Source organism: Anolis sagrei, chromosome 2 (genome assembly GCF_037176765.1).
Source record: "Anolis sagrei isolate rAnoSag1 chromosome 2, rAnoSag1.mat, whole genome shotgun sequence".
NCBI classification, from domain to species: Eukaryota; Metazoa; Chordata; class Lepidosauria; order Squamata; family Dactyloidae; genus Anolis; species Anolis sagrei.
Window position 1 is genome coordinate 94,754,421 of NC_090022.1, and position 22,609 is coordinate 94,777,029.

Consider the following 22,609-nt stretch of genomic DNA (forward strand, 5'->3'; position numbering starts at 1 on the left):
TATTGCACTGGGTTAACCGAACGCCTGCTCGAACATCCAGGTTTTTAGTCTTTTCCGGAATACCATCAATGAGGGGGCTGATCTTACCTCCATGGGAAGGGCGTTCCAAAGCCGCGGGGCCACCACAGAAAAGGCCCTGTCTCTCGTCCCCGCCAGCCGCACCTGTGAAGTAGGTGGGATAGAGAGCAGCCCCCCCCCCCCAGAAGATCTTAGGGTCCTGGTGGGCTGATAGGCCGAGATACGTTCGGATAGGTAAGTTGGGCCAGAACCGTTTAGGGCTTTAAAGGCCAACGCCAGCACTTTGAATTGAGCCCGGTAGCAGATCGGCAGCCAGTGGAGCTGGTGCAGTAGAGGAGTTGTATGCTCCCTGCGCTCCGCTCCTGTTAGTATCATGGCTGCCGAGCGTTGGACTAATTGGAGCTTCCGGGCCGTCTTCAAAGGCAACCCCACGTAGAAAGCGTTGCAGTAGTCTAAACGGGATGTAACCAGAGCGTGGACTACCGTGGCCAAGTCAGACTTCCCAAGGTACGGGCGCAGTTGGCGCACGAGTTTTAACTGTGCGAATGCTCCCCTGGTCACTGCCGAAACCTGGGGTTCCAGGCTCAACTATGAGTCCAGGATCACACCCAAACTGCGAACCTGCGTCTTCAGGGGGAGTGCGACCCCATCCAACACAGGCTGTAACCCTATACCCTGTTCGGCCTTGCGACTGACCAGGAGTACCTCTGTCTTGTCTGGATTCAATTTCAATTTGTTCGCCCCCATCCAGACCGTCACAGCGGCCAAGCACCGGTTCAGGACCTCGACAGCCTCCTTAGTAGCAGGTGGAAAGGAGTGACAGAGTTGGACATCATCCGCGTACAGATGGCATCGCACTCCGAAACTCCGGATGATCTCACCCAGCGGCTTCATGTAGATGTTAAACAACATGGGAGACAGTATTGAACCCTGAGGAACCCCACAAGACAAAGGTTGTGGGGTAGAACAGGAGTCTCCCAGTAACACCTTCTGAGACCGGCCCTCAAGGAATGAGCGGAGCCACTGTAAAACAGTCCCTCCAAGACCCATTCCCACGAGACGTCCCAGAAGGATACCGTGGTCGACGGTATCGAAGGCCGCTGAGAGGTCCAGCAGCACCAACAGGGACACACTCCCCCTGTCGAGCTCCCGGCGCAGATCATCCACTAAGGCGACCAAGGCTGTCTCGGTACCATGCCCCGGCCTAAAGCCAGACTGTGCCAGGTCCAGATAATCCGTGTCTACCAAGAATGCCTGGAGTTGTGAGGCCACCACACGTTCCAGGACTTTGCCCAAAAAGGGGAGATTGGAAACAGGCCGAAAGTTGACGAATTGAGTGGGGGTCCAGTGATGGTTTTTTCAACAGCGGTTTTATTACAGCTTGCTTTAAGCTGGCTGGAATTTTGCCTTCCCGAAGGGAGGCATTAACCACCACCTTCACCCACTCGGCCAATCCCCCTCTGGCCTCCTTCAGAAGCCAGGATGGGCAGGGGTCTAGGATGCATGTGGTAGCTCTCATTCCTCCAAGCACCTTGTCCACATCCTCGGATTGAACCAATTGAAATGAATCCATCAAAACCGGACAAGCAGATGCTCGTGTTACATCCTCAGAGACTGCCGTTAATATGGTATCCAGACCAGAGCGGATCAAAGCGACTTTGTCTGCAAAGAACTGAGCAAAGGCTTCACAGCGAACTGCCGAGTCATCAGGGCACCCATCCTGCATGGTGGGTTTTAAAAGGTCTCTGACAACCCGGAACAGTTCAGCCGGACGGTTCTTTGCAGACACAATAGTAGCCGCAAAGAAAGTCTTCTTTGCGGCTTTTATTGCCGCGGCACATGCCCTTAAAAAGGACGCAAACCGTGTTCGATTTGGCTCGCTCGGATTCGAACGCCACACGCTCTCTAGTTCCCTCTTCTTTTGCTTCAACGCTGCCAGCTCCTCAGTGAACCTAGGAGCTGGTTTAGCTCGGCTACTTGAGAGGGGACGTTCTGGAGCGATCGTGTCTATTGCCCTAGCCATCTCCCCATTCCAGAGAGCGACCAGGGCATCGACAGGATCACCAACCGAGGCGGCGGGAAATTCCCCAAGAGCCATCAGGAATCCATCCGGATCCATAAGCCTCCTGGGGGGGACCAACTTAATGGGTCCTCCACCTCTGCAGAGGTTAGGGGGTGCAGTTAGTCTAAAGCTGACCAGGTGGTGGTCGGTCCATGGCAACGGAGAGATGGATAACTCCTCAACACCGCCACCTTCCTCCCATCCCTGGCAGAAAACCAAGTCCAATGTGTGTCCAGCACTGTGGGTGGGGCCAGATACCTGTTGGGACAGCCCCATGGTTGCCATGGCAGACATGAAGTCCTGAGCCGCTCCTGATAAGGCGGCCTCGGCGTGGACATTGAAGTCCCCCAGCACAAGCAGCCGCTGAGACTCCAATGCCAGGTCTGAGACCACCCCCGCTAGCTCAGTCAGGGAGACTGTAGTGCAGCGAGGTGGACGGTACACTAACAGAATCCCTAATCTGTCCCGGTCACCCACCCTCAGGTGGACGCATTCAAAATTTGTTGACTGCGGGATGGGGGCCCTGGTCAGAAGAATGGAATCTCTATAGACCACTGCAACCCCGCCTCCCCGCCCTCCGGATCTTGGCTGGTGCTGCACAGAGAAACCTGGCGGGCAAAGCTGGGTCAAATTCACACCTCCAGCTTCGTCCAGCCAGGTCTCCGTGATGCACGCCAGATCTGCCCGTTCATCCAGGATTAAATCCTGGATGAAGGCTGTTTTGCCACTGACAGATCTGGCGTTCAACAGCACCACCTTCAATCCGGGGGGACCGCCATCCTGGTTACACCAATTTACCGTATCAGACTTATTTGGAATTACTAAAGTTGTTGTACAGTCCCTAGGCCGAATTCGAGGTCTCCTTTTCCCGTATCTCCCCCTCCCCACCACGACTTCTATGGGGGCTCCCCGACTAACGGAACACCCTCCCTCCTCCATGACGCAATTCACATCCATAATTTCACCCCATGCTTCACTGTTGGTTATCTGATTTGTTACCGATACAATTCGTTCTAGTTTTCCCTTCCATTCATTTCTTACCCCTCCTTACCTCCCCCACAGATAATTAACAGAAGGGTTATTAAGTACCAGGGAATCGGGAGCAGCATGAATGGTGGGTGGTAAACACAATCAGCAGAGCTACCAAGTTCTTAAAGTGCAGCAGGTAGTTGTATCAACCTCACAGTTCTTAAAATGCAGTAGGTAGGTGTTAACCACTATTAATAGCGCTACCAAGTTCTTAAAGTGCAGCAGGTAGTTGTATCAGCCTCACAATTCTTAAAGTGCAATAGGTGGATGTTAAGCACTATCAATAGAGCTACCAAGTTCTTAAAGTGCAGCAGGTAGTTGTATCAACCTCACAGTTCTTAAAGTGCGATAGGTTTAACGAGATTGTTCTAAAGTGCTAAAGTAAGGTGCGTCATGGAGGAGTACTGATTTAAATACCAGAAGACTAGAACAATGGGTTAAAGTGCTAAGTTGAGCAGGGTAATGGACCAATACAGTGCAAGATAGCAATTTAAAGTGCTGGAAAATTAAGGTGCTGAAAGATTAAAGTGTTGGAATTATGCAGATTAACAGCAGCACTCGGTATGTTGACAGAGATATTAAAGCATACAATTCCAGGACAATGGACGACAGAAAGCGGAACCAGGGATGGATGATATTGGTCCTTCCGGGAATAGAATTAATGTCTGGGTGGTAGTCGTTGGCCACAGCCGGACAAATCAGATAAATCAGATAATCTGGGATCAGATCCTGGAATAAAGGGCAGTGTGGAAGGGACCAGAGGCGCTATCTACACTGCCAAATAAAATCTAGATTATCTGCTTTGGACTGGATTATATGACAGTCTAGACTCATGTAATCCAGTTCAAAGCAGATAATGTAGATAATCTGATTTGATAATCAGGATGATATAGCAGTGTAGGAGGGACCTGAAGCCCAACCTACACTGCCATATAATCCCATTTGAAGCAGACAATCCGGATTCAGAAATTGGACTATATGGCATAGGTCCTGGGGACCTATGCCAGTGGTTCTCAACCTTCCTAATGCCATGACCCCTTAAGAGTTCCTCAAGTTGTGGTGACCCCCAACCATAACATTATTTTCATTGCTACTTCATAACTGTGATTTTGCTACACTTATGAATCGTAATGTAAATATCCGATATGCAGGATGTATTTTCCTTCACAGGACCAAATTTGGTACAAACACCCGATATGCCCAAATTTGAATACTGGTGGGATTGGGGGGAATTGATATTGTCATTTCAGAGTTGTCGTTGCTGGGATTTATAGTTCACCTTAACTCAAAGAGCATTCCGAACTCCACCAGCAATGGAATTGAACCAAACTTGGCACACAGAACTCCCATGACCAACAGAAAATATTGGAAGGTGAGCATTGGACTTGAGTTTTGGAGTTGTAGTTCACCTACATCCAGAGAGCACTGTGGACTCAAACAATGATGGATCTGGACCAAACTTGGCACAAATACTTAATATACGCAAATGTGAACCCCGGTGGAGTTTGGGGAAAATAGACCTTGACATTTGTAGTTTCTGTGATTTATAGTTAACCTACAATCAGAGAGAATTCCGAACTCCACCAACGATGGAATTGAACCAAACTTTCCACACAACAGAAAATACTTTGTTTTCGGATGGTCTTTGGGGACTCCTCTGACACCCCCTCATGACCCACCCCCAGGTTGAGAAATGCTGACCTATGCTGCTATATGTAGCTCTGCTGTGCCTCATTGGGTGAAGAACGCAGAAACCGTCCACACTGCAGAATTAATGCAGTTTGACAGCACTTTAATTGCCATCGCTCCATCCTGTGGAAACCTGGGATCCATAGTTTGTGGTCTCAGGGCCCTTCCACACAGCCATGTAACCCAGAATATCAAGGCAGATAATCCACAATATCTGCGTTGAACTGGATTATCTGAGTCCACACTGCCATATAACCAGGTTCAATGTGGATTTTATACAGCTGTGTGGAAGGGGGGTCACTGAGAAATATGTTACACTTCTGCAGTGTGAGATCATTTTCAGAGACAAGGGGCCCTTCCACACAGCCCTATATCCCAGAATATCAAGGCAGAAAACCCCACAATATGTGCTTTGAACTGGGTTATCTGAATCCACACTCTGCTATTTTGGGATTTTCTGCCTTGATATTCTGGGATATAGGGCTGTGTGGAAGGGCCCTCAGTCTAACAACTAAGAAGCCTAAATGCCCTTCCACACAGCCCTATATGCCAGAATATCAAGGCAGAAAGTCCCACAATATGTGCTTTGAACTAAGTTATCTGAATCCACACTCAGATATTTTGGTATTTTCTGCCTTGATATTCTGGGATATAGGGCTGTCTCGGGGACATGTGGAAGGGGCCTCAGTCTAACAACTGAGAAGCCCAAAGGCCCTTCCACACAACCCTATATCCCAGAATATCAAGGCAGAAAATCCCACAATATGTGCTTTGAACTGGGTTATCTGAATCCACACTCTGCTATTTTGGGATTTTCTGCCTTGATATTCTGGGATATAGGGCTGTGTGGAAGGGCCCTCAGTCTAACAACTGAGAAGCCCAAAGGCCCTTCCACACAGCCCTATATCCCAGAATATCAAGGCAGAAAATCCCACAATATGTGCTTTGAATTGGGTTATCTGAGTCCACACTCAGATAATGTGGGGTTTTCTGCCTTGATATTCTGGAATATAGGGCTGTGTGGAAGGGCCCAAGGAAATGAGAGGATATACTGAGCGCTTCCAAATGTTTTGGACTTCCACTCCCAGAATTCCTGACCACCAACAAAGACAACAAAGGCTTCTGGGAGTTGAAGTCCCAGACACCTGGAGTACTAGAGCTAGGGCCTTGCTGTATAAGCATCAAGCGTGGTAGCATGGTTTGTGCTTAATATACTCAATCACGTCGACACTTAAGAATTTATACTTCTGGCTCCCGAGGGCTAAAACAATGTTAGCTGTGAGCAGAGAGAATAGAGCTAGTCTACTTCTTTCTATCTCTATGGTGCGGCGGCGGAGTGCGCGCGGGCGGTGATGACGTCGCCGTGGCGCGTTCTGCGGTTCGAACGAAGTTGGCGCTGGTTTGATTTGCTAGGGAAGAGTGGCGCGCGGGTGTGTGGTCCCTCTTGTTTTGCGTCACGGGGTTGAGGCTTCCCTTCTTTCACGCACACGCCTTCCTCCTTTTCCTCTTCTGCCTGAGCCTGTTCTCCTCTGCCCTCCCATCTGCAGCCAGGTAACTCTGCAGCCAGGTAACTCTCCTAGAATCTCAGGGTGCGTCTAAACCAGGCCTGGGCCAACTTGGGCCCTCCAGGTGTTTTGGACTTCAACTCCCACCATTCCTAACAGCCTCAGGCCCTTTCCTTTTCCCCTGAGGAAGGGGCCTGAGGCTATTAGGAATGGTGGGAGTTGAAGTCCAAAACACCTGGAGGGCCCAAGTTGGCCCAGGTCTTCACTGAAGGTACAGGATCCCTCTCTAGTCTCCACCCTGTATAGCGGGGACACCCAATGTTTTTGGCAGGTCATCATGTAACATCAAGGCACATATGCAACCAGAAAAGAATATGTCACCAGGAATTTCTTGTTACCTGGATGTACTTGGTAGGATTCCTTTTTGTACAACCACCAAAGATACTGAAGTGCTGCACCGTCTCAACCCAAACACTCCACCGCTCCCATAGCACCCTGTGTTTGTCAGGCTGCGGACCATTAGAGAAATGAATGAATGAATAATAATTCCTGATCTGAACAAACTACATAAAATGTCCTCAGAAGTACTTTATTTTACTTGTTAGTGCAGTTAAACCCCACTTCATCCCTCGGATCCCTTGTCCAAATATATTGCATTGCTCTCTCACCCAATGTTTTTAAACTTTTAATTTCTATAACCGGCCTCGCCCATTGTGACCAAATTTCCGTGTTCAAATACTCTTGATTTTATATTGTATGAGATGTTTATACTTTTTTGTATTTTATTTTATTTCCTTATATTGTATTCTTATGTATATATTTGCGTTGTTGTAATTGTTGGGCTTGGCCTCATGTAAGCCGCCCCGAGTCCCCTTTGAGAGATAGTGGCAGGGTATAAATAAAGATTATTATTATTATTATTATTATTATTATTATTATTAAAGGGATGAGGCAGCCCCATGCCTTCACCCACTCCTTCCTCCCTCAGAACCACTCTGCTGGATTGAGCTTAACCATTAATGTGATTGGGCTCTGATAGACGGCCTTTCTGCCTCCTGGCAGGGTTCTCCAGCTGAGCTGTGGTTACTGAAATCACTGAGTGGGAGGTGAGAAGCCAACTCCTTATCAGTGCAGAAGATTGGGGTGGTTAACTTTCCGTAAATGCTTTGTTTATGTGGTTTGAAAGAGCTGTGGTCATATTTAGACCAGTGTTGTAATGGGACCAACTTTTATTTGGGTAGCTGTAAGTTTTTCGGGCTGCATGGCCATGTTCCAGAAACATTCTCTCCTGATGTTTCATCTGCATCTACAGCATAGATGCAGGCGAAATGTCAGGAGAGATTGCTTCTGGAACATGGCCATACAGCCCAAAAAACTTACAGCAACCCAGTGATTCAGGCCATGAAAGCCTTCAACAACTTTTATTTATTTATGGTTGTCCAGATGTTGGGCTACTGCTGTGGTTCCCCAACCCAATGGTTTTCAACCCATGGGTCCCTAGGTGTTGTGGCTTTTAGCAGCTGGTAAACTGGCTGGGATTTATGGGAGTTGAAGGCCAAAACTCCTGTGGACTCACAGGTTGAGAACCACTGCCCTAGCCATTGGCCATACTATTTGAGAGTGGAAGAGAGAAACTTAGACCCCTTCCACGCAGCTATATGAAATCTCAAAATTACATTCTTTGAACTGGGTTATATGGCAGTGTGGACTCAGATAACCCAGTTCAAAAGCAGATCTTGTGGATTATCTGCCTTGATATTCTGGGTTATATTGCTGTGTGGAAGGGCCCTATATCATATCACAAAGGTCCACAGAGAGCCAGGGCCTGGACATTAACAATAATCCCTCCACATCTGCAGTTTTGACTTTTGTGAATTTGATTATTTATTGATTTGATGAAAATGTTTTCACTAGGGGCCCTTCCAGACAGGCCCTATATCCCAGGATCTGATCCCAGGTTTTCTGTTTATTTCAGATTATCTGGCTTTGTGGACTGATATATTCCAGTCTAAAGCAGAAAAAAACTGGAATCAGATCCTGGGATAAAGGGCCTGTCTGGACTTTCTAGGGTCACTTCCACACAGCTGAATAAAACCTGACATGTTCTGCTTTGAATTTGGATTTATTTATTTATGACATTTATAGCCCGCCTTTCTCAACCAACTCAAGGCGGATTACAGATTGGCATGATTCGATGCCATGCACTCATAAAAGTGCAATTAAAAACAGTCAACATAACAATATAAAAACATATATTAAAACCATTAAAACATGTAATCACTGATATCACCTTGTTAAAATCATTTTCCAGTGACATCATCTGGCCATTCCGTGTTCATCATTCATAGTTTCATGTTAGCTATTCCGCTGCATTCTCAAAACTTGCCCAAAGAGCCAAGTTTTTACCTTTTTTCGGAAAGTCAGCCCCATATCCCAGAATATCTAGGCAGGAAATCCCACATTATTGGAATGTGGACTCAGATAACCCAGTTCAAAGCAGATATTGTGGGATTCTGGAATATAGAGCTGTGTGGAAGGGCCCTAAGTCTTCCAATGTGACTCTGCTCAGCTTCCTCCAATCCTGCTGGAGGACCTACAGCTTCTAGAGATAACACCTTTCTAGGACTAGAATTCTATAGTCAGCTTCCAGTAGAAGTTAACCATCAAGTGGTACCAAAATAATTGTGTTTATGTGTGTAATGAGCTGAATAATTATGTGTATGTGATGAAAGAACTTGCCATTGTATTAGCAATTTACTTCTCTGACTAGTGATTTGATCTGCTTATCAAATTTGATTTATTTTGTCTGGAAAGAAAAGGAAGTAGGAGAAATGATATACTATGTTTTTCTATTGAACAATTCTTTTCCAGGATATTTAAAATACAACCCGGTGTCTCCTGGAAGAGGAATATTCCTCAAAAATGTCTCGGATAGATAAAATGAGTATTCTTGGAGTGCGGAGCTTTGGTATTGAGGACAAAGATAAGCAAGTGATCAGTTTCTTTAATCCTTTAACCATCTTGGTGGGCCCAAATGGTGCTGGAAAAACGGTGAGACCCAATTGTGTTTAATTTCATTTTAGTGAAATGCATTTTCATACATTAGATTGTGTGGGCATGTGGTTAACAACAAATTTCAATTTTCAAAATGTGGGCATAACATGTCAATTTTCAAATTGTATCCCAGTGCGGATCCAGTTCTTTGACCATTTCTGCAAGAGTACAGAGATTAATTTGTCTGATCCTCAGCAAAATTGATTCTGTTCTGCAAATAAATGACTAGGTTATATGGCTGTTTGACTGGATGAGTACTGGAGAAATTGTGTTCTAGAAATGTATGTGCATATCTTCAAGGAACATAGTCCAAACATTACTTTGTCTCCTTCGCATGTTTAACAGCTTCCATAAGTACTTGGCTTGTATCCGAAAATTTGCAGAAATTTGGAGTTTGGCTTTGCATATGATGTGCTTTGAATTCTAGGTAGTAGAGACTAATCTTTGAGATTACCATGAAGTTGTTTCCTTTGACATTAACTATTGTTCACATGAGTAAACTACTCTCATGGGTTGAAAACATGCAAGAGAGATGGAGAAAATGTTAGCTGCGTCTATGTTATGTTTTGTAATCATTATCTGGAAATAACAGAGATAAGCTATTTGTGTATTATTATTGACACTTGTTTCCATTCTCATCAGACAATCATAGAATGCCTCAAGTATATTTGCACTGGGGACTTCCCTCCTGGCACCAAAGGAAATTCATTTGTCCATGACCCAAAAGTAAGTATTGGGCTTCCTAATTCCATAACGTCTTGTAACTACTCACAAGTAGACTATCACAAATTTTGTAGACATCAGTAAATGATTGATGGCACACTTAACATGTGCACTGCTAGTTTTGAAAGCCGTTCATTCCAGGAGAGTTTTTTTTAAAAAAAATTAGCTGTACAAAATAAAATATTTGTTCTGAATGAGACAATCAATGGCTTATAGATAACCATTTGCGAAAATGTGTGTTTGCAAGAGTAATACTCTATCCTATGATTTATTAACTCCTGTTTTGTTTTGTATTGTGCTTTGCTGCAGTGAACATATTGGAGTAAGTTATGCAAAGTGCTGTTCTTGTTAATCTGTTCAGTATATTCAAGTATATTTCACTGAATCAGGCCAATTAGGACTGACATTTCAGGAAGCCTTTAAAAATGGTTTAGATTATGTGAAATAGAAATGTACATTTGGGATTCTGGGAGATAATGCAACCATGGAAAACCATTTGATGACCTATGCATTGATTTCCATGTGAATCAGACATTTTAGTCCATCTGTCTGTCTTTTAAAATATTACCTTAGTGAAGGTGAAATATCTGGAAATTATAAAAACTGTATTTAAAAACAAAAACAGAAAATAGATCAGAATAAATCTCTCTTAGGGCCCTTCTACACAGCCTTATAACCTAGAACAGGGGTCCCCAAACTACGACCCGCGGGCCATATGCGGCCTGCCAAGGGCCTTTATCTGGCCCGCGCGGCCTGTCCTGGCCTGTCCAAAGCCCCTCGCCGCCGCCAATGGCGTCTGCTCTGCTGCGCTTCTCCCTCCACAGGCTTCTCCTTCCACACGAGATGGAGAAGCCTGTGGAGGGAGAAGCGCTCTCTGCTCTCCCGTGGAGAACAGAGAGCGCAGCAGAGCGGCCGCCATTCCTCTGTAACAGAAAATCCCTGGTGGCGCGAATGGTGGAGGCGGCGCCGGGTGGGCGTGGCCAGGCTTCCGGGCCAGGGAAGCCAGCATCGCTTGGCCACGCCCACCTGGCGCCGCCTCCACCATTCGCGCCACCAGGGATTTTCTGTTACAGAGGAATGGCGCCCGCTCTGCTGCACTTCTCCCTCCACAGGCTTCTCCATCCCGTGTGGAAGGAGAAGCCTGTGGAGGGAGAAGCGCAGCAGAGCGGACACCATTCATTCCTCTGTAAGAGATGATCCCTGGTGGCAAGGAAGGCGTGCGCAAATGGTGGAGGCGGCGCCGGGTGGCGTGGCCAAACGATGCTGTCTTCCCTGGCCTGGAAGCTTGGCCACGCCCACCCGGCGCCGCCTCCACCATTTGCGCACGCCTTCCTTGCCACCAGGGATCGTCTCTTACAGAGGAATGAATGGCGTCCGCTCTGCTGCGCTCTCTGTTCTCCGTGGGAGAGCAGAGAGCGCTTCTCCCTCCACAGGCTTCTCCATCCCGCGCTGCTCTGGAAAGGTTTGGCCCAATTCTATTGTTGATGAGGTTCAGAATGCTCTGTGATTGTAGGTGAACTACAAATCCCAGCAACTACAACTCGCAAATGTCAAGATTCTATTTCCCCCATACTCCACCAGTGTTCACATTTGGGCATATGGAATATTCGTGCCAAGTTTGGGCCAGATCTTTCATTGAATCCACAGTGATTTATGGAGGCAGGTGAACTACAACTCCAAAACTCAAGGTCAATGCCCACCAAACCCTTCCAGTATTTTCTGTTGTTCATGAGAGTTCTGTGTACCAAGACTGGTTCAATTCCATCATTGGTGGAGTTTAGAATGCTCTTTGATTGCAGGTGAACTATAAATCCCAGCAAATACAACCCCCAAATGCCACCAGTGTTCACATTTGGGCATATTGAGTATCAGTGCCAAGTTTGGTCCAGATCCATCCTTGTTTGAGTCCACAGTGATCTCTGGATGTAGGTGAACTACAACTCTAAAACCAAAGGACACTGCCCACCAAACTCTTCCAGTATTTTCTGTTGGTCATGGGAGAACTGTGTGCTAAGTTTGGTTCAATTCCATCGTTGATGGGGTTCAGAATGTTCTTTGATTATAAGTAAACTATAAATCCCAGCAACTACAACTCCCAAATGACAAAATCAATTTTTTTTTAGTGAAGGACATACATTGGGTTGTTAGGTATCCAGTGGTTTTTGAGTTCTGTTAATCCCACAAACAAACATTACATTTTTATTTATATAGATTTATTTCCTATATTTATACCCTGCCCTTCTCCCCCCTGAAAGGGGACTCATGCTTACATATTTCAAAAACCACTTTCAAAAAGACAGAAAATAGAATGCTTTCCTCATTTTAATTGGAACTATTTTATCTCCAGAAATGCTAAAACCATGCTTTATGTTCAGATTGTAACAGTAAAAATACATGATGCATATCAGATATTTACATTACGATTCATAACAGTAGCAAAATAGGACATGTGCAGTGTGCATAGGAATTTGGTCATCATTTTTTTTTAAAAAAAAACTATAGTCCGGCCCTCCAACGGTCTGGGGGACAGTAATCCGGCCCCCCGTTTAAAAAGTTTGAGGACCCCTGACCTAGAATATCAAGGCACACAATCCACAATACCTGCTTTGAACTGGATTATCTGAGTCCACACTGCCATATAATCTAGTTCAATATTGATTCTATCCAGCTGTGTGGAAGGGGATTAAGTCTCCCTTCATGCAGTCTTCAGTTCATGCTTCTAGGCCCTTTTCTTATATTCGTTTTCCCCTAATTAAAAAAACACACACACAACCTTGGGCCTTCCCCGATATTTACTCCTTTCACAATACAACATTATCAAATTATGCAAAACATGGTAATTGAACATTTTTAGGCACATGTGTTAGGTTGGCTTCCCAGTTCCAGATTAGACTTCATAATAGTTTTCCTGGCTGGTTATGTAAATGCTAGTTTTCGAGCTGTTCCCTTCAGTGATACATTTGTTTATGGTTTAGTTCCATTGTCTAGAGAACAGGTGGTGATGGTAACTGTTAGAAATTATTGAGATTACTTTACAAAAACAATTCTTTTGTTGCTGAAGGTTGCCCATGAAACAGATGTCAGAGCTCAGATTCGGCTTCAATTTCGTGATGTTAATGGAGAGCTTCTAGCTGTCCAACGATCCATGGTATGCACTCAGAAAGGAAAGAAAACAGAATTTAAAACTCTTGAAGGAGTCATTACCAGAACAAAGTGAGTGTGGGAAGATGCAAACGGTTTCAGTTGCATCTACTTTTGTGGGTTTGCCAACACATGTTGTCTAGTCTCCTTCCACTATTAATCAGGTGAAATAATATTGAGATTATTTTTCAAACATAATCGTTACTGTCATAAATACAGGCATACCCCAGTTAACAAAGAAGCTTCTTACAAAGTCATGTTATGAGAGCCCATGTCTTGGCCTCATTGGCATTGGGGAAATGACAAAGGAGGGCTGGGGAAAGACTTTCAGTGTTAGGTTTCAAAAATGTGTTTGCAGTAAACAATGCAATAAAGATTGGTTGGGAAAGAATCTAATTCTGCTCTAGGTGTTCTTACAGTAAAACAGGCGAACAAACAGTGTCCTCAAGAATGCCTTACTTAGCAAAACAGAAAGGAAGGGGTCATTAACATTAACATGCTTCACCAGCAACCCTGACAGGTTGAAAAAACATAGATCTATAATTTTGGCCACCAAAAGGTAAATTATGAAAAATGTTGAGACTCTTGAAAGAAGAAATTATTTAGGGATACATTTTGGAAGATGCACACAATTGGGGTTCATGTCTCCACCATCTGCAACTAAACAAGATTCAATGCCTTTGTGAATATGCTGATTTGTAAGTTCTGTCAGGCAGACCAAGCAGTACACGTTTTAGTGTCCACTTCCATGTGTGTCCTCTAGAAGATTTAATATGTAATTATTTCCTTATGCAAGGCTTACCGGAGCTGTTTGTTTCGTTTCACAAATGCATTGTTTTAGTTTTGGCTTTAAACATTTCCAAAAACATGGTGAACTGATCTCCTTTTTAATGACGTAGGAATGTATTCCTATTCTTTCCATGTTATGTCTTCCTGTGATAGGAAAAATTATGTTAAAGAGGTAAAACCCAGGAAAAACCGAGGCATACTTGTACAAGAATGATCACAAGGCTACTCTCCTTTTCACAGAAAAGGTTATGAAATGTCACTTCCAAAAGTAATTATAAATTATACCAGGGGCATTCCACATCGGAATGTATTTTCTTATGAATGAAGACTCAATGTACAAAGCCTGAGTTCTCATCTTTTGCAGTATATTTATTGAAGTTTTGCAGGATCATCAGATGCATATGCTTTCCCTCTGTTCATATAGACATGGAGACAAGGTCAGTCTGAGCTCTAAATGTGCAGAAATCGACCGAGAGATGATCAGTGCTCTTGGTGTATCCAAGTCTGTGCTTAACAATGTCATCTTCTGCCACCAAGAAGAATCCAACTGGCCTTTAAGTGAAGGAAAGGCTCTGAAGCAAAAATTTGATGAGATCTTTTCAGCAACAAGGTTAATTTATATTTGTTTTGGTTAAAACCAAATTGATTTTTCTTTTGAATCTTAAATTATTTAAAAACCATTCATTAAATTAATCATCCATTGAAGCAATTAATGCTAATTATGTTGAAATGTAATTTGGTTTACTTCTGATAAGGTACATTAAGGCTTTGGAAACACTTCGTCAAGTACGTCTGAAGCAAGCCCAGCGGGTGAAAGAGTGTCAGGTGGAGCTGAGGTACTTGAAACAGAACAAAGAAAAAGCCAACGAAATTCAGAACCAGCTCACTAGCAGAGAAACTCAGTTGGCAGCCTCCAAGGAAAATGTCAGGTCTATTGAGAACCAGCTTGAACCTCTAAAGGTAATTAATGTCTCTAGTTGTATTCTATTGGGTGTATATTATTGGAAATTACAAAACTGCATAGTTATGTTAGAACATTTGAAACAGAGTTCTACATTTATGTATATATACATTATTTAAGCTACTGTTTGCTGGTAGCATGTAAAACAACCATCTTTCTATACATGTTTATTATTTAACACTTACTGCTACTATTTATCATTGGTCAAAAGTCAACTCCAGAAGGTGTGATTGCATTTTTTTATTCTAAAAAGGGCAGCCTTCTTATGTGCAAAGACTGGAATTATTAACTAGGTGTAGGCCTGTGTGTCAAATCAGGGCCGAGTCACCTGGGTAGAAGAGAGCCAGTTCTGTGTCAAAGCTTCTTTGACTCAGCTGGATTTATATGAGTTTTACCTTACTATGCAGCAATTGATTCAATTGGTCTACTGTAACTGAGACTAGCAGTTGGATTTAAGACACGGAGGACATACAGTTGGTTCAAATTAAACACATATAATGAATTATGAGATAGTTTCTGTGTGCAGAGATTTCAGTACAATCCAGGATATAGTTAGAAATAAATATTTTGTGACTGTTTGGTATTTACACATTTGTCTTGTAGCTAAAGACAAAAAGTCATTGCATGATGAAAGATGTATGTAATTCCATGCAAGTGAACAAGAGGGATGGTTCAAATAGGAATAGGGATACTGGTCCTTCCTCTGTCCCAGGAGGTGAGTTCGGTAAACTTACAACATTGCCTTGTTTATTTTTAGTATTTTCTCTTTATCAGAATCGTCTGACGGAAATAGAACAGAATCTTGTGAAAGTAATGAAACTTGACAATGACATCAAAGCTCTGGAAAGTCGGAAAAAGCAGATGGAAAAGGATAATCAAGATTTGCAACAGAAGATGGAAAAGGTTGGCAATGTGTCGTTAGCATTGTCTTCTCTGAAGTAGATTATGAATTACACCATGGATAGGCAGTTGTGAAAAGAAAGCAGAACCAAAAAGATATTTTTGCCCCAAAGACCCTGTAGTGAGCACTTCCAGATTTTGAACTTTCCCGGATTAAGAAGGGTGCACTGTTCCATGCTATTTGGGTTCAAAAATAATTTAATTTGGGGCATACCTTCCCAAATTACAAATAATAATGTATATTGTCTCTATAATAAGGCATATATGTTCCCCGCTACCAACATTGCCAGCTTTTATGGGTGATACTGAATCATCATAGTTCCAGTTTTCTAATAAGCAAGTCTACATCCTATATTTTTTATTTCGCTTATCTGGAGAAATAGAAAAACATTTCTGTTTTTTATCCATATCATATCCACTCATTATTTTTGTAGTCAGCCACTTCTTCAGTGCTTTTCCCCTTGAAATTGGTAATTTGACTCTTGGGTATTGAACAGAATTATATTTATGACACTACATAGCCAGTTCACTGAAGGAGAAAGCTTGGGATCATACATCTGGAAGATTTTTTTTCCATTGTAGAGAAACGAGTTTTAGTTTAAAAAGGAGTAAAATTCTATACTAAAATTTATTTTGACAGTAAGGTTCTCCATCTCCTAAGTCTATAAATATTTTAGCCTCTAATGATACCTCCTTGGTATATATAATGTTCAAGGTGTAGAAGACTGTTTAAATTCATCATTTCAGTTTAGTCTGTGGAAGGAACTTAACTCATAGCATACTCTTCATTTCTTGGCAGTAGATATGCTGAAAACTTATGATTTATGTCACACTTCCTTATCTAGTTGTCTTCCATAGGGATTCAACAGTTCTTGCAATTTCCCATACTGGCTTGGGGATAATAGGAGTTGTTTTCCAATAGTTCTGAAGAGAAAGATTGAATTACACTTTGTTATCATGGATCAGATGAAGTGGAGAATCTTCCCATTATTTGTTTAATACTTCTTTCATTAAACATAATAGAGAAAACATACACCTGAGTGGTCAGAAATGGAACTCACTGGTCAATTTTGTCAGAAGAAGGATGCCTTTCTTTGTAACAAGGAATTCAGGGTTTTGAGGAGAGTTGCTACTTTTTCAATGTTACTGCTCAAGGAACATACTAGATTTTTCACAGGAAAACTATAGTACAGATACATGACTGTTGATCATTTTAATAATAATAATTAATCATAAATTAAAATTAATTAAATTGAATCTGGCAGTCTTTGATGAATTAACCATTGTTATTGATTTATATTTAATATATTTGTTTTCTGCCTTTGTAATATTGATAATAAAAAACCCAATGTTCTGTTATCTAGATCTATCTCAATCTGGCTTCAGGACTGATTATAAGACAAATATGTGATTGAAGAACTGGACAGGGGGAGGGTGTCTTTGTTGGATCTAACCAAATTGTCCTGGAAAATTTATAGGGCCCCCCTTGCATTCCCTGAGTTGATAGTGGTGTCTGGACCAGAAAAGTGCACTACTTTCCAATGATCCTAAGAGTGAAAGCAACCATGTGGGTCATCTGATTAGATCTTTCTCTTTCCATCCTTCCTTCTCTCTCCCTCCCTCTCTCTTATTTTTCTTAGTTAAGAATGATGCTAATCACAGATTTCCTGCATCATGTGTATTTTGCCCTTTAGTCTCCCATGTGATAAAAATATTATTGATTACATTTCTTTTTCCTGAACTGTCACCTTAGGTTTTTCAAGGAACTGACGAACAACTTAGAGAAATGTATCAAAACCACCAGAAAACTGTGAGAGAAAAGGAGAGGAGATTAGCAGAATGTCAGAGAGAGCTGGAAAGAGCAAACAAAGAATGCCAAAGATTCAATAGAGAAAAATCAGAACTATTGGTTGAACAAGGTACCATTTGTTTAATGTCTAACACTCACAATGAATGTATGTAAATCAATATGCGCCTCTTCTTTGAGGTAACATCTCAAAATATGTTGCTACATTGATGTCTGTGAGTGATTATTTTGATCCCTCTTGCCAATTGTGTACATTCAGTCAAGGATGTTATCAAGCATTAGTCCATGACTCAGTCTATCCCACAATACTATTTATTTGACTTCGTTGCGTTTCAATCAAAATTGGGGGTTTTTTTTAAAAAAAATTTTTCACATTGATGTGTGTGATGAGCATTTATGGGGGTTTTTTGGGGGGGGGGAGAGAAGAGGATGTGGAAAACTCTTCTTGCTATAAATGAAGGACTTGGTAGTAACTATTGTACAATAGCTTCAAATGTGAGATGCTCAATCAGCCCTACTTGCTTGGAGGTTAAGTTTATTCTCCCTAGGAAACCAGGCAATCAATAATTGGAAATGAATTTGTTTAAATATTTTGCCTTAATTGCTTATGTCTCTGTGAAAGGTCGCCTTCAACTGCAAGCAGATCGCCACCAGCAGCAAATTAGAACAAGAGATTCCTTAATTCAGTCTTTGGCAGCTCAGTTGGAACTGGAAGGATTTAAAAGAGCACCTTTTAATGAAAGGCAAATCAACAGTTTTCACAGTCTTGTGAAGGAAAGACAGGACAAAGACAAGGCAACAGCTGATCAGTTGGTGGTTAGTATGTTTTCACAGTCACTAAAAACTCAGATGATTTAACATAAGGGGGGAAAAGACCACATTCTAAATCTGTGGAGAGGTCAGGGTTCAAACATATGCAAATCTATTCCATTGTAAACTACACCAAAATGGTGTGACATCTGACTACATTTTAAATTGATTTGTATATATCAAGCTTGTTCCTGAAGGTGTAGCTCACATCAAATTAGTAGTAACGTACTTCAATGCACAGGGCATAGATTATCCTTTTCCTTTATGTTTATTGGGCAAGGGACTGAATGTAGCTAAACTCATTCTCTTTATTCTAAATGTATGTAAGCCCACATAGGTTCCTCTTGTATTTGTGAAACTAACTTCAGATATATTGAGCCTTTGAGTAAATACTTTCCATGACTTTTTCAGAGAGAATTTGAGGAGAAGGAGGCAACAAAGCAGAAGCAAATCGATGAAATAAGGGATAAAAAAACTGGACTTGAAAGAACTATTGAGCTGAAGTCAGACATTCAGAATAAAAAAAGGCTTGAAGTAAAGAACCTGAAACAAGAATTACAACAGCTAGAAGGGTCTTCAGATCGACTTCTAGAACTAGATCAAGAACTTGCCAAGGCGGTAAGATTTACCTTTAATAACATCAGGTAAATGCTCTAAAGGCCTTGGATCTCATTGGATCATTGAAGCTAAGCAGGGTAAGTCCTGGGTAGTGTTTGGATGGATGACCAGTTAGTTGCAGTCCAGAAATATTACGTCCCCCCCTCCCCCACCCATCCAGAATGTAGTTTTCCATGGTTTCAGTCAATCAAGTTTCAGAAAAAGTTTGGTACTATCCAAGATTTCAGGCATCCATGGGGAATATTGGAATGTATTCCCTGTGGATAAGTGAGTTTTACAGTACAGGACTTGTAAGTGTTATTCTAAAATCGAATATAAGGAAATACTACTAGCTCTGACTCTATCCAAAATTGCTTGTGACTCTGACTCCACAGCTTTGGTAACCATATCTATTTTTATAGATTTATCATACACACATATACACACATATATAATTTTTATTGAAGAAGTAAAATAATGATTTTTGACAATGTTTAAAAATGGGGGAAAGGGGTAGGTATATTAACAACTAGCCGTCCCCTGCCACGCGTTGCTGTGGCCCAGTTTTATGATATGGAAAATAAAGTAATGAGAAAGTGTTTGTTTCTAATATATGTAATGTTATGGTGCTTGTTGGTAAATAGTATTTCTTGCTGTTTCTTTGTCAGTGTTGATGTGGAGATTGTCTGGTTTGCCTACTCTGGAACAGGCAACATGTCATTGTCCTTCTTTAGGGGTCCCTTTCAAATCTATAATACTATATATGTGTGTGTGAATCATATCTATCTATCTATCTATCTATCTATATCTATGGCTGGATGGCTCTTTGTCAGGAGGGCTTTGATTATGTTTTTTGCCCTGGTGAAGGGATTTGGACAGGATGGCCTTAAGTATTTTCTGTTGGTCATGGGGGTTCTGTGTGGGAAGTTTTCCCTAATTCTGTCATTGTTGGGGTTCACAATGCTATTTTATTGTAGGTGAACTATAAATCCCAGTAACTACAACTCCCAAATGTCAAGGTCTATTTCCCCCTAACTCCATCTGTGTTCATATTTGGGCATATGGAATATTTGTGCCAAGTTTGGTCCAGATCCATCATTGTTTGAGTCCACAGTGCTCTCTGGATGTAGGTGAATTACAACTCCCAAACTCAAGGTCAACCAAACCCTTCTAGTGTTTTCTGTTGGTCATGGGAGTCCTGTATGTCACCTTTGGTTCAGTTCCATCATTGGTGGAGTTCAGAATGCTCTTTGATAGGTGAACTATTAATCCCAGCAACTACAACTCCCAAATGACAAAATCAAAAAAAAATGAGTGAAGGACATACATTGGGTTGTTAGGTGTATGCTGTCCAAATTTGGTGTCAATTGGCCCACTGGTTTTTGAGTTCTGTTAATCCCTCAAACGAACATTACATTTTTATTTATATAGATCTGTGAAATCTAGGAAGAGAAAAAGAAAAAAGGAAAGAAAGAAAAAGAAGAAATGGATGGGGTTAAAAAGAGTGGGTGGGTAGGTGGAGAGAAGAAAATTTTAAAAAAGAAAAAAAAATGGCTTCCAGTCCCACGGGTGTTTTCATTGTCCTTAACCCAGCTCATTTTATATCTGCTCTTCCCTCTTTGTGTCGCTCTCCTCTGGAGAACAGTTTCTGTCCTAAAAATTTATCCCTTCTGTCCATTTCATTTTGTCTTGTTTCATCAGTACTGCCCAGTCTATTATATTTTCCCCTGCAAATATTGGCTTATTAATTGAGTTAATTTGCCCATTTTCATTATGTCTATTATTTTTAATATCCATTGTTCTAATGATTGTAATTCTTTTGTTCTCCATTTTTGAGCATATGCTATTTTGGCCGCAGTTGTTAAATAGCTGAAAAGTTTCTCTTTATTTTTATCTGTCTCAAAGTCTATAATTCCCAGTAGAAAATACTCGGTTTTAGATTTTAATTTGATGTCTAATATTTTTTCGATTTTCTCTTGGATGTCCTTCCAGTATTTTTGGCCAACTTGCATGTCCACCATATATGAAAGAATGTTACTTTATGGTCCTCACATTTTTTACCTTTGACATTTGGATAAAATTTTGATAGTTTTTGATGCGTTAGATATAGATTTATCTCTTAAACTACTTCTATTTCAAAGAGTCTTGGGATAGTATTGTATCAGATGAATTTACTCAATGATATGAATCAATAGAAACTAATTTAAAGAGTATCAGAGTTTAAAATGACAAAACAAGACAATTCAAATCAATCAAAACACTCCATGACTATTTTAAGAGCATATATGGATAAAATCAGTTAGACTCCAACAGCTTTCATTAAAAGCCATGTATTATTTGGTGCCCTCATGACTCCAGTGTTGATACCACTCGGGCATCTGAAAGGGAGATGTATAACATCTAGGGTGTCATATCAGAGAAAACCCTCTCCCGGAATTTCCCAATATTGCCCTGCTCCCATTGGTGACTTATAGAGGAGTCCTATCCACCCAACCTCAGTTGTGAGATTTAAATTACCTGTATATTCCAGCATATAAGACAACTGAGCGTATAAGATGACCCCCAACTTTTCCAATTAAATATAGAGTTTGGGATATACTCACCGTATAAGACTACCCCTCACACACCAAATAAAAATTTTAAAAGCATCATATTTATTTTTATTTATTTTATTTATTTCGAACATTTTTACCCCGCCCTTATCAACCCCTAGGGGGACTCAGGGTGGCTTCCAATTGGCAATAATTCAATGCCACATCATAAATACAAAATAGCAAACATAACAATTAAAAACATGAACATTAATAAATAAAGATTAAACAGTATACTTACGATCCATTTAGCTATTGCCAGTCTGGTGGCTATTTATCTAGCCATATACTAATGATTACTCTGCTTAACTTATCCAAATCCACTTCCAAACCATAGTCAAACATTATCAATTGTCCTTTAACCTAATTTCCCGAAGGCCTGGTCCCACAACCACATTTTTACCTTCTTTCTAAAGGTGAGGAGGGATGACGATGACCTAATTTCCCCGGGAAGCAAATTCCACAGGCGGGGGGCTACCACCGAGAAGGCCCTGACCCTTTGATTTGATTTCAATATGGTGATTTTCCTATTACAGTGCTTCCTTCTCTGCCTCTCAGATCTCGCACCTGCGCACCTGCACCACTTCACTGCAGTCTTCAGAAGAGAGATCTGAGAGGCAGAGGAGGAGGTACGGTAATAGGATACAAGGGCAGGCCAGACAAGTAAAAGACTTGTGTTTTTCTGGGCCCAGAGGCACTCTATCTCTTTTTTCCATACCCCGGGCGCCACGGACGCATGCAGCTTGCTCCGCCCTTCACTTACACCTTCCCGGTGAGGCTACTCCAACATATAAGACGACTCCTATGTATAAGACTACCCATGCATATAAGACGACCCCTGACTTTTGAGAAGATTTTCTTGAGTTAAAAATTAGTCTTATACACCAGAATATATGGTATTAATTCTAATAATTGTTTAACAAACCAAATTGA

General features: G+C 41.9%; 1 protein-coding gene across 2 annotated transcripts in view; it reads left to right on the forward strand.

The window, feature by feature from the left end:
* The first annotated feature begins 6,180 nt into the window (after window positions 1–6,180).
* Window positions 6,181–22,609, forward strand: part of RAD50 (RAD50 double strand break repair protein) — a 42,710-nt gene continuing 26,281 nt past the window's right edge. Inside the window, exons 1-10 of one of the 2 annotated variants that reach the window (XM_060765223.2) lie at window positions 6,181–6,365; window positions 9,175–9,354; window positions 10,000–10,083; window positions 13,142–13,293; window positions 14,435–14,620; window positions 14,766–14,970; window positions 15,746–15,874; window positions 17,625–17,790; window positions 18,301–18,494; window positions 18,900–19,106. In XM_060765223.2, coding sequence (XP_060621206.2) covers window positions 9,226–9,354; window positions 10,000–10,083; window positions 13,142–13,293; window positions 14,435–14,620; window positions 14,766–14,970; window positions 15,746–15,874; window positions 17,625–17,790; window positions 18,301–18,494; window positions 18,900–19,106 — 1,452 coding nt within the window. In that variant the 5' untranslated portion in view covers window positions 6,181–6,365; window positions 9,175–9,225. The remainder of the gene's footprint in view (window positions 6,366–9,174; window positions 9,355–9,999; window positions 10,084–13,141; window positions 13,294–14,434; window positions 14,621–14,765; window positions 14,971–15,745; window positions 15,875–17,624; window positions 17,791–18,300; window positions 18,495–18,899; window positions 19,107–22,609) is intronic. The other variant, XM_060765222.2, reaches the window with a different exon arrangement.